Below are 13941 nucleotides of genomic sequence, written 5' to 3'. Positions count from 1 at the left end.
AAATTATCCCCTATTTCTCCCCCCCCTCCACAACCTCCAGCGCTTTCCTCGCTTTTACAACCGCCTCCTTCGCCTCCCTCACCCCCTCCCCTTCTCCCCCACCTAAACCCCTTCCCTGTCCCCCTCTCAACACCCCCCCCATAACCCCCTCAACCCCCCTAACCGCCTTCCTCCCCTCCTCCCTAACCTCCCGTTCCCACCAGCCCCTCCCCCCCTCCCACCCCGCCTGCATCCTCCTAAGCGCCCACACCGTCCCCAGCGCCGCCACCGCCCCAGCCTCATAGATCCCAACACTAAGATTTGACACATATATCAGCCCCGCGAACACCGAACTAAACACCGTCGTCCCCAGCGTCTGCGCGACGAGTTTCTGCGCCAGGGCTTGCAGACGCGGAATGCTGGTTGTGGCGATGTAGGAGCGTGTTAGGGGGATGTGGAGAGGCCAGGGGTGTGCTTTTATAGCTGGTGTGGCGATGGGTCCGTCGAGGGGTGTTTCAATAACTGGAATCACATCCCTGACGCGGGGTTCTGTGGTTGGTGCAACACCAAGAGGCACCTCCTCCTCCGGATCGCGTATCAGCGGCGCATCTTTATACGCCCAATTCTTACCCGAAGGCAGCGGAGTCTTCGCCTCCCCAAGCACACCAGCTGCGTCGATCTTCCCAGCGATATATATAACCTCCTGCTCCGCCCCAGTAAGGAATCGCGACGCGAGAATATCAGATGTGATAGCCGACACATCGTCAACGCGCCAGAACAACTTCCACCACGCCAGCGCGCGCCATCGCCGTCCCGAGAACGCGAGGTCGAGCTGGTCGCGCAGTTCCGTGTGCGCAGCTTCTGCCCACTCATCCAGGTCGCGCTGGAGAGATTGCGTGGTTGCCGACGACACTTTTGCGGACAGCGCGGCGGATAGGGCAGAGGCTTCGCGGTAATGGATTTTCTCTTCTGTGGAGGAGAGGAGGGAGCGGATGAGGGAGTGGACTGGTGGTTTTAGCGGTGCTGCAGACGAGGAGGAGGAGCCGGAGATGACCCAGTCGCGGAGGGTGGGGAGCCCGGAGGCGGTCCATTGGTGTTCGTATGCTAGTGCGTTACCGACGTCTTCGCGGAAGGCGGTTAGGGCGGAAGTGCCGAGTGATACGTCGACGGAGTGGAATTGGCTGGTGGTGGCGTCTGTGTCGTGGATACTGGATGGTAGATCGACGGCGGTTTGGATGAGATCCCCCTCCATTGTCGGTAGTCGAAGAAGCGATGCAGCGCCGAGGATGCCGTCGCCTACTACGAGGGCTTTATGGACTGGTGCTGTTATGGGGGAGTAGTGCGCGCCGAATGACGCGGGGATCTGGATATTGGGAACCAGCACGTTCTCTGTGAGTCCCGCGGTCCCCTCCTCGGATTCCGTCAGGACATCTCCGTCAATAACCAGAATCTCGAGGTAATGGTCATTCAACATCGCTGAAGAGATCTGCACCTCCTTCACCAGCCGATTCTTGAATCCCCCCTCCACAACCCCGCCAGAGCGGTGGCTGATACGCAATAACACCGGATCCCCCGTCCCCATCAAACTCCTCTCCCACTCCTCCTCCGCCTTCAACGGATCCGCAAGAAGCAACCGTATCAATTCCCTACTCTTCGCCGTGGACTTCCCCTGCCCCGCCAGCGCAATGACAGCAACGCGTATAACCTCCTGCCCACCTTGCTGCTCGACACCGCGCTGCGCCAGTCGTAGGCGCGGGAGGTTGACGTACCCAACTGCGTGTTTCTCGAGGTCGCTCAGTGCTTTCTCAAGCTCGGCAATTGCTTGTTTAGGCGTAAGTGGCTTCGTCTCAATATCCTCCTCCTCCACCACCGCAGTCGCAGTCGCAGTAGAAAGTCCCCGTCGCGCCCGCGGCATAGCTGCGATCCCAGTTTGCTCCCGCCGACGCGGTACCTGTCTCCCACCACCACCCGCTGATGGCGCCGCATTGAATTGGCAGAGTAAACATTTCGACGTCTTCGGCAGCAGATTGTCGGTGCGCGCCAGTCGCAGTCGCCCGGGGGCTAGCCGTGGGAGTCGTGGCGGCATTTGTGGTTCTGCTGTGGTGTGCTGTGCTGTGGTCGCGGGAGTGGTCGCGATGGACCGGGAAGCTTGGGTGAGGTCCGTGAAATAAACTTCGGCGGCGCGGCTCGTTAACGCAGCCTTGTGTGTGCGGCTGTGGTTGACAGGCGTGTTTGATGGGGACGCACCAACAATAATACAATGCGATTGTGAGCAGAACAGTGTTGTTAAATAATTACGGAATGAATTGCTAGATATTTTCTTTCTATACAGAGCAAATATACGTATAAACATACTAATCATTCCCCCCCACCAATCCCACCCCTACCTTAACACCAACCCCCCAAACGCCCTATCCATCTCCTCCCCCTCCCTCACCACCCTCTCCGACAAACTCTCCCCCAACCCCTCCCCCTCCTTCTCCTTCGTCTCACTATCCATTATACTCTTACTCTCCCCCTCCTTCCCCTCCCCCCCTCTCACCGGCTCCAAAATCCTACTCTCACTATCCAACCACCCCGGCGCCACCCTCCTCTTCTCCGCCAACTCCCTCGCTCTAATCCCTTCCTCCCACCCCCTCAACTCGCGGTCGGCGTCATCTTGTACTTTGGTTATGTAGGCCTGCAGCGCCTTGCACGACGCCATGATCTCGTCCGGGTGCGCGGCGTGTCCGGTGCCGGGGGAGATCACGTATTGGGGTTTTGAGCTTGAGCCCGCGGCGGAGGTGGTGGTGGTGGTGGAGGAGGGGGGGAGGGTGGAGGGGAGGGTCTTGTAGGTGTAGGGCAAAGTGGTGGCCGTCGGGAGGGAGATGAAGGGGGAGACGGTTAGGGGGACTTGGGCGAGGAGGGGGTGTGCTTCTGTGGGGGGGTGGTGTGTTAGTGACTGACTGTCTGGAGCTGGAGATGGGGTTTGGGGGAATGGGGGAGTGGGGGAGTGGGCACTCACTGCTGTCGTTCATCTTGATCAAGACCATGGTAGTTGGGTCAGCGCGAGGCTAGGTGCCCAGAGGAGAGCCGTGGAGCATGGGCTGGGGAGGTGGTTGAGAGTTCGTATCGTTCGATTTCGGCGGGCGTGGCCTTGGTGGGCAGGTATGTCGTGGTTGCTTGGTCGGAACAGCTGGTCGAGTCGAGGCCGTGAGGGATGAGGTATTATTCGTCGTAGTTATCCGGGTTCTTCAGAGTGAGGAGTGTAAGTCAAGTAAGATGCCAGCTCTTTGTATGCAGTATATTGTTCTATGTACAGACTGTATGATGCCGCCTATAATTCGTACCACTCGCTACCCTGAATGCGTATGAACAGCACGTCTATCTTCCCTTATCAAGCCACACTATTGACGCCACAACACAACAGCTCGTCCCTATCAAGCCTCACTATCGACGCCACAAGGCAGCAGCTCTTCCTTATCAGGCCACACTATCGATGCCACACCATCAACGCCACAAGGCAACCCCTCTATATACCATCACGTGATATACACTAAGTAAGCTAAGTACTCTCTTCCCTTCCATCATCCCATCATTAGGTGTTTTAGGTTCAATCCCCTAGCCAATCACAGCCACCCATATCTCAAGCTGAGCCCAGCCTCTCTCTACCCTTCTGTACCCTTCATGCCCTTTTATGCCCTGTATACCCTATTAATACCCCATTTATACCCTGAATCCCCTCTAAAACTGTGGCTGGTGACCCCTTCCTAGTGTAATTTCACTCCAATTCACCCTAATTCACCTCAAATTCACCTTCAGGCTCGCCTCGCCCTCCCCTCGCCCCTCGTTAGTTGCTCTCCAGTAGTCCTGCTTGTATCTCTACTTATTCTATCCTCCTCTACCACACTCTTACCTCCTCTCCCCCTCCTTATCTGAGCTTGTGCCTTACCTAAACTAAGTACTACTACTTACCTCATTGACCCAAGTCAGCATCATCCTCCACTCTCTCTACTGTACTCTACCAACCCTCTTCCCACTCTACTACTACCTCCTCTTACCTCCTCCACTTCACATCTACAGCCTCAAAGTTCTGCATTGATTGCAGACTACGATTCAACTTCTCATCTAACGATCAACGACCCTGAAGATATACGATTCCATTAACGTTGTCACGGTCTGATTTGCGCCTTCTTCGACAGCCTTCGTCTTCGTCTTCGTCTTCGTACCTGCCAGTCGCTAATAACAAGTACAACGAATCCCACCAACACCCTCGTCCGTCCTGCCCCTCAAAATTCTAGACGCTTATCCTCATCTAACCCCGACAAGATCACAACTTTCCCACGAAAACACGACCTTCTCATACCCGTGGCACACGACATACCACGGTCTCCTCACCACCTACCTTCCGGGGAGCGATAGATTCATAGGAAAAAGGGACTTCCATTCCCAAGAGATCTGCAACCATGGATGATAATACCGAGGCCGTCGCCGGAGCCCTGCCTGGCGCGAACAGAGCCCAGATTGACAATGCCATCCGCGCACTGAGCGAAAAGAAGCCCATCCCCGAAATCGACTTCACACTGCACACCATGGAGGATGGGAGCCAGGTCAGCACCCTGGAGCGAGTCTGCAAAGGTATGGATTACACTACAATCAAGTGACGAGCCGAGACACACGAGACGCTTTGGCTAACATGTGCGAACAGACGTCCAAGCACCAGCGATGCGCCCGCCAACCGACGAGCAATTCTTCTCCAAGGAGGACCCCGCGAAGCCCGATCTGGCTTTCCTGAAGCAGCACTTCTACAGAGAGGGACGCCTTACGGAGGAGCAGGCCCTGTATATTATCAATGAGGGAACCAAGGTCCTCTCGCAGGAGCCCAATCTCCTCGAGATGGATGCGCCCATTACCGTCTGCGGTGATGTCCACGGTCAATATTACGACTTAATGAAGCTGTTCGAGGTTGGCGGAGACCCATCGGACACCAGATACCTGTTCCTCGGTGACTACGTGGATCGCGGCAACTTCAGTATAGAGTGCGTGCTGTACCTCTGGTCGCTGAAGATCTGGTACCCCAACACCTTGTGGCTCCTGCGCGGAAACCACGAGTGCAGACATTTGACCGACTACTTCACCTTCAAGCTCGAGTGCAAGCACAAGTACTCCGAGAACCTATACGAGGCCTGCATGGACTCCTTCTGCGCCCTGCCCCTCGCTGCGGTCATGAACAAGCAGTTCCTTTGCATTCACGGTGGACTGAGCCCCGAATTACATACTCTCGATGACCTGAAGAGCGTAAGTGGCCACGCGATACCATTGATATCCCATTCTAACTTCCCCAGATCGATCGTTTCCGCGAGCCCCCCACCCAAGGCCTGATGTGCGACATCCTCTGGGCAGATCCCCTCGAGGAGTTCGGTCAAGAGAAGACCTCTGAATACTTCATCCACAACCACGTCCGCGGATGCTCCTACTTCTTCTCATATCCCGCCGCCTGCAACTTCCTCGAGAAGAACAACCTCCTCTCCATCATCCGCGCGCACGAAGCCCAAGACGCCGGCTACCGCATGTACCGCAAGACGCGCACGACCGGTTTCCCCTCGGTGATGACCATCTTCTCCGCCCCCAACTACCTCGACGTCTACAACAACAAGGCCGCGGTCCTCAAGTACGAGAACAACGTCATGAACATCCGCCAGTTCAATTGCACCCCTCACCCCTACTGGCTCCCCAACTTCATGGACGTCTTCACCTGGTCCCTCCCCTTCGTCGGCGAGAAGATCACAGACATGCTCATCGCCATCCTCAGTACCTGCTCCGAAGACGAACTCAAGGAAGAAGCCTCCACCTCCCCCCCCATCTCCTCCCCCATCTCCGAAGGCGGCGTCCCCGGCACCACCGTTGCCGCCCCCGCCCTCCTCCCCACCGACCCCGAGAGCATCGAATACAAGCGCCGCGCCATCAAGAACAAGATCCTCGCCATCGGCCGCCTCTCCCGCGTCTTCCAAGTCCTGCGCGAGGAATCCGAGCGCGTCACCGAGCTCAAGACTGCGTCCGGTGGGCGTCTGCCGGCTGGCACGCTCATGTTGGGTGCGGAGGGAATCAAGAATGCTATTAATAGCTTCGAGGACGCGAGGAAGGTGGATATTCAGAATGAGCGTCTGCCGCCTAGCCATGCGGAGGTGACGAGACAGAGTATTGAGGGGAGGGCGGCGGCGATTGATAGGGCGGTGGCTGAGGCGGATAATGATACGGCGTTGCAGACGTTGTCGAGGAGGTTGAGCACGTGAGTTTCCCTTTTCTGGTGGTTTGTGAGGGCTCAAAGGCTAATACTGTTGTAGGGATCGCAAGCGCAGAAGTGGATAGATGCGTGGCGAGGACGTAGGAGCGTCTTATCTCCCATCCCTCATCTCATCTCGGTAGCATGAGGGATGGCGACTGTAGGATTCTTTTTGCAGGAGGTAGTTTGAGTTAGTGATTGGGGTTGAGAGAAGTGAGAGAGGGAGAGGGGATGTGTATGCGGGGAGGGACATGCGAATGCATATGCAAGCGATACCACACACATATGTAGACGGGGAAATGTGCAGTATACAGAGCAGAGACTACGAAACTATTATGCAAGTGCAGCGGGATGAACACGGCGAGATGGGGAATTGTGTGAGTGGAATGGCTTTGAGGGGGAGGATGTGATATGGGTGGTTGCTGAATAGGGGTGGAGGGGGTGTTTAATGCTATAGTGGGCTGAATAGGGTAGTAATCACCTTCCATGCCCTTTCTCCTTCTTGTATATCTGGTAACTTGAATTCGTACACCACGCCTGACCTGACCCATTTCTTCTTCCCCCTCTATTCTATCATTCCAAGCACACCGCAACCAAGAGATGAGAGTACACCCCTTCCCCCCCGCCCCCCTGCCACGTGATCCCCCCCGTCAATGGCGAGACCAGGCACAACACGGGCCATCCCTCACCCGGCCCGGGGTCCGCGGGGTTTTAATATGGATAAACCCCCCAACTAAGCAGCGGCCAGACCGGAACACGCAGGAACAGCGGTATGGCTGGCCACTCTACTGTAAAGTGATCGCATTCATTTATTATTACCCCGGACCGGGGAATTGGGGCAAGCTTGAGGGAGGTAGGTGTTGTTCGATTTGTACTTAATCTCCCCCCGCGCGCTCTCACTGCTGCTTTCCTCTTCTTTCTCACCCTCCCCTCGCGCATGCTTTTCGTGAATTTTGTTCAATTGTCAAGCTATCACCATGCATATCCTCTCCACCCTCCTCGCCGTCGCGCCAGTTCTCGTCGCGGCGCAGAATTGTCCTCTGCAATTCGATGGACGTGTCCCCAAGAGCGCGAAGCTGGGATTGCTCGATACGGCGAAGAGTCCTTTTAATGCCGATTATGTCAAGGGCGCTGGTGAGTTCTGGAGACATTTCCTTTTATTTTTTTTGGAATTGTAGTTGCGAGGGAGAGTGGGTGGGGGATGGGGTGGAAATGAAGCTAGGAATTGGACTGGGCGAGTGCTCTGAGCGCCTTGGATTGCATGATTGAACCGGAAGGGAAAGGAATGAGCTGGTTGAGAGGTGGGCGGCCTAGAGATTTCTAGCTTGTGCCTAGTTGCGGATATAAGTCACTCAGACAGGAGCTATGATAAAACCTTTGGGAAGGCGCGATAGCCAGAAGGTTGGATAGAACTGGGAAGGAGCTATCAGATGGAAGGAGCTACCTCTGGGTTGATACCTGTGGTGGCAGGAGCGTTCCCCAGGTCGATTCTGCCACTTTTGCCTTTATACAGTGGCGGAAGGAGCGTTTATGTGGCCGCTCCTGCTGCTTTTGATATGCATATCGGTCAGCAGAAGGGGCAGATTTGGGAAGGAGCTATGAGTGAAATATCACCCAGTGGTGGCAAGTGCCTTCCTCTGGTCACTCCTGCCAATTTTTCTGCGGATGGAGAATATATATGGAAACATGAAGAACAATGGAGAGAGTTTTTGATGCTGACGCTGCTTGCAGGCCTGAAGTGGAGTGAAATTGCGAAATTCCCCAAAGTATCACCTCCATCATTGGTAAGTCTACTCTTCTACTCATAGGAGACCTCCTGCGAAGCCTAGTCCCTAACCCGACCCCCAGTTCGACGGATCCACATACAAAGCAATCGAAGTAACCATCGACGACACCTCCATCTTCGCTCCCTCCGCAGACAACGTCCAAATCGGCTTCCGCCGCGCCGAGCTCATGCCCACCACAAACACCGGCTCCGACCCCTCTACCACTGGCATCAAGACCCTCCACTTCAGCGTGCGCGCCGACACCTCGCGCCCGCTCAACTACACGCACGAGTACCAACTCGTCTTCCTCGAGTCGGCGGACTACAGCACGAATCAGTTCGCGTTGAAGACGGGGAGTATCATCGATGATAGCGATCCGAGAGGTCACTTGAAGAAGAACTGGCTGAGGCTGGTGGGGAATGTGGCGAATGATAATGGAGGGAAGACGCTGTTTGAGGTTCCGTTCGGGAAGGATTGGCATAATTTCGGGCTGAGGCTGGATTTTACGAAGAAGTAAGTTTTGTTCACTCCGGCTTTCTATGCAAAAGGACTAACAGGTCGCAGTACCACGCAGGTTTTCTACTCCCCTTCTATCCTGCCGCTGATTCCCGTCACGCCTCCGATTCACAATGATATCTCTGGGCAAGGCCAGCTGCACTTTGGACTGCTTAAGAAACCCATTGGGAAGAACTTCACGGATATGCCTCATCAGGGATACCAGGAGCCTGGAATTCATGAGGGAGCCATATTCGGTGGGATTTTTGAAGAGGATAGCACGCATGGATGTGTCAGTTTGATTCCCAAGAGCTGGTGGAGTTGGTGGTGATCAGGGCCATGTGGGCTGAGAAGTGAGCGGAAAGTGGTTGATATTTTGTAATATGGTGCCTAAAATATACGCTATTTATGCAAAATTATCAGATGCTTGCCGCAAATTACTAACAATGATCTGTGCCTGGGATATTCCTGAAGTGGCATGGCTAGCTCCGGGAGCTAATACTTAAAATTCACGTTTAGAAGTTCGTGCCTGGCGGTAGCTTATTACTAGACTTTATCACTTTCTAGCTAGCTTATTTTTGTAGCCAGTTTATAACATTTCCGTCTATCTTGCTTCTTGATGATCGCTCCCTCCTCAACAAATGTAGGACTCTGTCATTGACCCATCTATGGCTTCAACCGGTCTCTTACTACATTCATGTGATAATGATATTCGCCAGTATTCCCATATACCCATTACTTTACATCTGATTAATCACTAAACATTCTCAGTTAGCATCCATCATGGCACCACGTTCCAGGTTCTACAAGACAGCCCTCTGGAGATACGATTCCGACGAGCTCGCCAGAATCGCCATCCAAGCTGCTCCCATATTGATTATGCCCGCAATATGCGACACGTTCCTCCCCATAGCCCCATACAACGTAGACGCGAACACCATCTCAGTCGAGCAGTTCGTCAGGGTCGAGGTACCAGACTACACCGACAACATCGACCTATCATTTGCCCTCAGAACCGCATTCCTCGAAGCATACAACCCCCTCCAAGAGCAGATCCTCGCCATCACATCCATCGAAAGCTCCGTCCTACTCCCGCAGTTTAAAGGCATCATCCGCACGCCCGACATTGCCGAACCAGCATTCAAGGGCATAATCACCAACCTCGAACTCCTCGCCATCGTCCGCCACAACCACAACGAGTACATGGGCTTCATGAACCGTGTATCGCGCGGACCTGCCCCCAATCAGGACATCCTACGTGTCATTTTCAGCCTAGCCGATATCAACCATTTCTGCAGCCGATCGCCGTTCCAGTGCGAACAGATCTCCGGCTTCTACGCCTCCTGGAGTGCTCGCCTCGATCTCGCTACGGTCTATAAAAACTATCTCCGCTTGGATTATCCGGACTGCAAGGACGTGAGCGTATATTTCGGCTGCCCCGAGCGGGCGCGGGAATTGGATCCGCAGGAAGAGGAGCAGAGTAAGGCGAACGGGTTCCGTGCGGTGATGGAAATCCGGGATCGCAGTAGGCTTCGCTCCCACTTGGATCTGGTTTGCAAGTCGGAGTTGTTTGATGATCATGTTATGGGGATGATGTCGGATGTGCGGTCGTCGATGGCGCATCATATCACGTATCTGGGCATGGCGATATTTCAGTGTGGACTTTCGGAGACCGAGGGGAAGGAGGCGATAGAGAAGTGTGTGGATTGTAAGTCGTAGCTCTTTCAACCTTGCTTTGTTTGTGGAGAGGGTGGGGTGCTGATAAGCCCTCTTTGTTGTAGTGCGTGATGCATTAAGGAAGATTGTGCTCGAACTCCCTCTTGCGGGGAAGATCGTGAGGCATCCCGACGTCATCAAGAGTCTGGGGAGGTGCCTTTTGGATTCGGGACTAGTATGGGAGTGACAACGGTGGCGAGGGAGTGTATTAAATCGATCAGTCGTGGGTCCTTTTCCTGGATGATACTGCTTGATGCTGGCGGGGTTTAGCGTGCAGTACTGGATATGTCAGTTGGAAGCACTGTATTAATATTGGGCGTTGGTTATTGGAAAGGCCTCTTTGAGCTGTAAAGACAATAGTCTATACAAGGGCGTTTCACTAATCTATCTTCTGTTTTGGTTTTAAGCTCCGAATACGGCTCATAATGGATATCCAGCCTACCAGGTGAGAACTCCCTCCTACTTATGCATCGCTCGCGTCCGTGAAATATTCAAACCCAGCCGGCTTCTCTGCAACCTCTCCATCACCATCAATAGCTCTATCAGCATTACCTCCCCCCACTGCCGCCTCCACACTCCCATCCACCCCTCCAACTCCTCCTTCTCTTGTCGAACCCAACAACCCCCCTACCATCTCCGCCCACTCCCACGGACTCTCCGTCCCCCCCGGCACAGCATTAAAATACTCCCACCCCATCACCCCTCCCCACCCCGTCCCCAACCACTCCGTAACCCCCATCAGCGTCTCCGCAAAAACCCCCATCTCCACAAACCCCGCCCCATTCCCCTGATTCGTCACAACACCCATCACCACCTTCCTCGGATCCCACCCTCCTCCTCCTCCTTCCCCCATCACGAGCCTCAAATACCCAGTCGGCGTCCGCACATCGCCCCACCCACAGTAGAACTGCGCATTATACCACGCGATCTCGCTTCCCCTCTCCGACTCCAAATCCGCATAATCAAATCCACTCAGATTAGCCCTCGGATCCCTCGTCGCCAGCGCCGTCGCCACAGGTGCAAGCGTAATAATAAACCCGCCCCCGAAATCCGAGCGTAACCGATCAATCAGTCGAATCACCCCAGCCAGCGACATCTTCTCCTCCACATCCAAATCCAATCCGTCCAGCTCCCCCCAGCGGATAAAATCAAACAACAACTTATAATACCTCTCAAACTCCCCCTCCTCCCCATCAAGCACCTTGAACGACCCCTGCGCCGCTCCGCCAAGCATACCCATCACCCTGATCCCCCCGCGCTTTAAGTCGTGTAGCTCGGAGAAGAGAGTCTGGTTCCGTGGATCCGAGGGCGCGTGGTCGTTGAGCGTCAAGTGCGGGTTGGTGGGGTGGCCGTTGAGGTGGATGGCGGCGAGGATGAGGTGCGTTAAGGGGGTTTTGAGGAGCGGGAGGAGCGGAACATGATCGCCGGAGGGGGTGTGGTGGGTTTGGTGGTAGAGAATTAGGCGGGGGGTTTGCGAGGAGGGGATGGGGGCCATGGTGGGCGGTTTGGCGGGGTAGAGAGGAGAGTTGCAGGTGGTTGTGAGCGCGCGGGAGAATTGATTTTCTCAGACTAGCAATGATAATCGATTTTTAGGTTCTGTAGGGGTTCTTAGCGTGAATTGGGCAGATCTGGTATGCATACAGTAGGTTGATGCTGATTCGGGGTGGACGAGGCTGACAGATCTCTTGTTGGGGCAGGGGCGATGATAGATTAGATTAGATTAGATCTTTCGGTCAGTAGTTATGACGATGCGGGTCTCGGCTTGTCGGGAAAGGAAGGGGTAACCGGCGGTGGCTTTTTCATGGCGAGTTGGGCGCGAATACGTCATTGTACAAGTGTTTAAGATATGTCTCGGAAATATAGTTTAAGAGTTTGTTTGGTGGCGTGTATTGAGGCGACTAGAGGGATTTATTAGTCAAATGAAGATGTACCCCTGATAAAAAGCTAGTGATGGCTGTTGTGTGGTGTGGCGGAGGGAAATACACGTCTCATGAGAAGTACAGCCTTCAGGATGCGAAATTCATACAAAATAAATGCCTTTCTTCTTGAATTTATCAACTTTCAACATGTGGCTGTATCATAATGATTTGTTACAATAAATTTGTGGTGCGAGATGTGATGGCAATGGAAACAAAAATCACATCAACCATCTTACTCATCCAATGTACTCCATCATGAACGAGTGAATTAAATTTCAATATAACCAATACGTATGCCAAACGGCAGTACAGGCCCGACCTAAATGCCAGACCCCAAATGCTGCGCTACCGTATGCTGCGTCCCGATAATATGCCCCTTTACGCCGACCCAAGTCATCAAATCCATCCCATCCGTCCCGAAGGCGCTTCATATCTCATGTGTGATATAATGTATCGTCCATCTTTTGATCGCACCCATTGTCAGATAATCATCAGTTCAGTCCCATCTATCAACCTTTCCTCCCCGACGCAAAATCATGCGCAGCAACCGGTGACTCGGGACCTTCATTCCTTTTCCTGGGGACTGACCCACTACTCGATGTTGTCCCGGCGGTGCTGGAGCTATCCCTCGTCTCGCCTAGCTCAGGTGCTGTAGTTGAAGCTGTGTCGCGGAACTGTTGGAATTGCGCGCGTGTGTAGGAGAGCATGGTGTTGTTGTATGAGGAGAGGGTCGTGGGCGGCGAGCCGAGAGTTGATGTCGAGGAGTATGAGGTTGAGGTGGTTGAGGCCTGCGAGGGGACGGTTGTTGGTGTTGCGGCAGGCATTGTGAAAGGTTGTGTGGTTGTGTGGTTGTAGTTTGGGGATGTGGAGGTGGAGATGGAGGGAGTGGTTGAATTGTCAGAGTAATTTTGAAGTTTCAATATTTGGCTATCGTTTGTATGAAGATTTCCGCGGGGGATGAAGATGCTTAGATATCCTTTGAAGGTCTCCCTATGCGGACTTGTATCGCCGATCGAAAAGGAGAAGTGTCTTGCCCCAAACCCCAAGGCCCAGAATGTGTAAAAGGTTGGCAACCTCGATCCACCTGTCTTACTCGCAGTTATCGTTAATCATTTGTTTTCTTCCGATTGAGACTCGTCCGTATCTTCTGCTAAGCTGCTAAGCAAGTTTTGGTGATTAATAACTGCATGAGGCCGGATCTTCGCAGGCTTATAAGAACCCCACCTCTAGTGGGTGTGGCGCCCATGGCGACCGCTCCGGCCCACTATCGCGTGGATTCTGACGTCGAGCGTGGCGCAGATCACGTAGGCCTCGGCGGGGTGAGGATAAGGGGCTGGACGATGGCGGCAGGTATACGCGCCCCCGGACCGTCATGGTTAGGCGATGGTGGGTGAGATGGTGGTGGTGGGTGGTGGGGGGATGACGATAAGTGGATAGTAGTGACTTTAATTAAAGTGCGGAGAAACGACTTGAGGAACGAGAAAAGGATGAGTTGTAACCAGATAACCAGATAATTGCAGAATGGTCACCTACCGTAGTATTTCTGCACAGTTACTTGTACTGTATAGTGACTGTATAGTGACTGTACCATAACAGGTCGCCTTGCAGAAGTACTAGTTGCCCTTGAGCTCAAACAGGGCTGAGAGCTCGCCGTCGACGTGTCCCAATGCATCCTGCAGCATGGCCGACTTTCCCTTCTGGGCATCCGTGGACATGGTAGCTCACCTAGGGTCCTCAGCCCATCTGGGAAAAACTCCTGGTAGGAAAAAAAGAAAAGAGGGAAAAAATGTTGAATCGAGGTAGA

General features: G+C 53.9%; 6 protein-coding genes across 6 annotated transcripts; 3 read left to right on the top strand and 3 right to left on the bottom strand.

Annotated features, from left to right (window-relative positions):
* Positions 1-10: 10 nt before the first annotated feature.
* Positions 11-2065, bottom strand: VE01_05299 (uncharacterized protein; the record flags this gene model as incomplete). The annotated part of the gene is made up of 1 exon (XM_018274764.1): positions 11-2065. One exon carries the CDS (start codon positions 2063-2065, stop codon positions 11-13), a length of 2055 nt encoding a protein of 684 aa, XP_018130353.1.
* Positions 2066-3723: 1658 nt separating this feature from the next.
* CNA1 (3',5'-cyclic-nucleotide phosphodiesterase (PDEase) (3':5'-CNP)) lies at positions 3724-6712 on the top strand. Its single transcript, XM_018274763.2, has 4 exons — positions 3724-4596; positions 4667-5256; positions 5304-6247; positions 6303-6712. Exons 1-4 carry the CDS (start codon positions 4425-4427, stop codon positions 6325-6327), a joined length of 1731 nt encoding a protein of 576 aa, XP_018130354.1. The 5' UTR covers positions 3724-4424; the 3' UTR covers positions 6328-6712.
* A 426-nt stretch (positions 6713-7138) lies between these two features.
* VE01_05297 (uncharacterized protein) lies at positions 7139-8859 on the top strand (the record flags this gene model as incomplete). Its single annotated transcript, XM_018274762.2, has 5 exons — positions 7139-7375; positions 7973-8025; positions 8090-8520; positions 8572-8794; positions 8857-8859. The coding sequence occupies exons 1-5, from the start codon at positions 7219-7221 to the stop codon at positions 8857-8859; spliced, it is 867 nt and encodes a 288-aa protein (XP_018130355.1). The 5' UTR covers positions 7139-7218.
* A 281-nt stretch (positions 8860-9140) lies between these two features.
* On the top strand, positions 9141-10472 carry VE01_05296 (uncharacterized protein; the record flags this gene model as incomplete). Its single annotated transcript, XM_018274761.2, has 4 exons — positions 9141-9220; positions 9274-10210; positions 10284-10393; positions 10440-10472. The coding sequence occupies exons 2-4, from the start codon at positions 9286-9288 to the stop codon at positions 10470-10472; spliced, it is 1068 nt and encodes a 355-aa protein (XP_018130356.1). The 5' UTR covers positions 9141-9220; positions 9274-9285.
* A 209-nt stretch (positions 10473-10681) lies between these two features.
* VE01_05295 (uncharacterized protein) lies at positions 10682-11860 on the bottom strand (the record flags this gene model as incomplete). The annotated part of the gene is made up of 1 exon (XM_018274760.2): positions 10682-11860. Exon 1 carries the CDS (start codon positions 11711-11713, stop codon positions 10682-10684), a length of 1032 nt encoding a protein of 343 aa, XP_018130357.1. The 5' UTR covers positions 11714-11860.
* Positions 11861-12646: 786 nt separating this feature from the next.
* Positions 12647-12961, bottom strand: VE01_05294 (uncharacterized protein; the record flags this gene model as incomplete). The annotated part of the gene is made up of 1 exon (XM_018274759.1): positions 12647-12961. One exon carries the CDS (start codon positions 12959-12961, stop codon positions 12647-12649), a length of 315 nt encoding a protein of 104 aa, XP_018130358.1.
* Positions 12962-13941: the final 980 nt, after the last annotated feature.

This window comes from Pseudogymnoascus verrucosus, assembly GCF_001662655.1.
Source record: "Pseudogymnoascus verrucosus strain UAMH 10579 unplaced genomic scaffold scaffold_22, whole genome shotgun sequence".
Taxonomy (NCBI): Eukaryota; Fungi; Ascomycota; class Leotiomycetes; order Thelebolales; family Thelebolaceae; genus Pseudogymnoascus; species Pseudogymnoascus verrucosus.
Note: the sequence above shows the minus strand (reverse complement) of the source record. Positions and strands in the feature narration are given on the sequence as shown.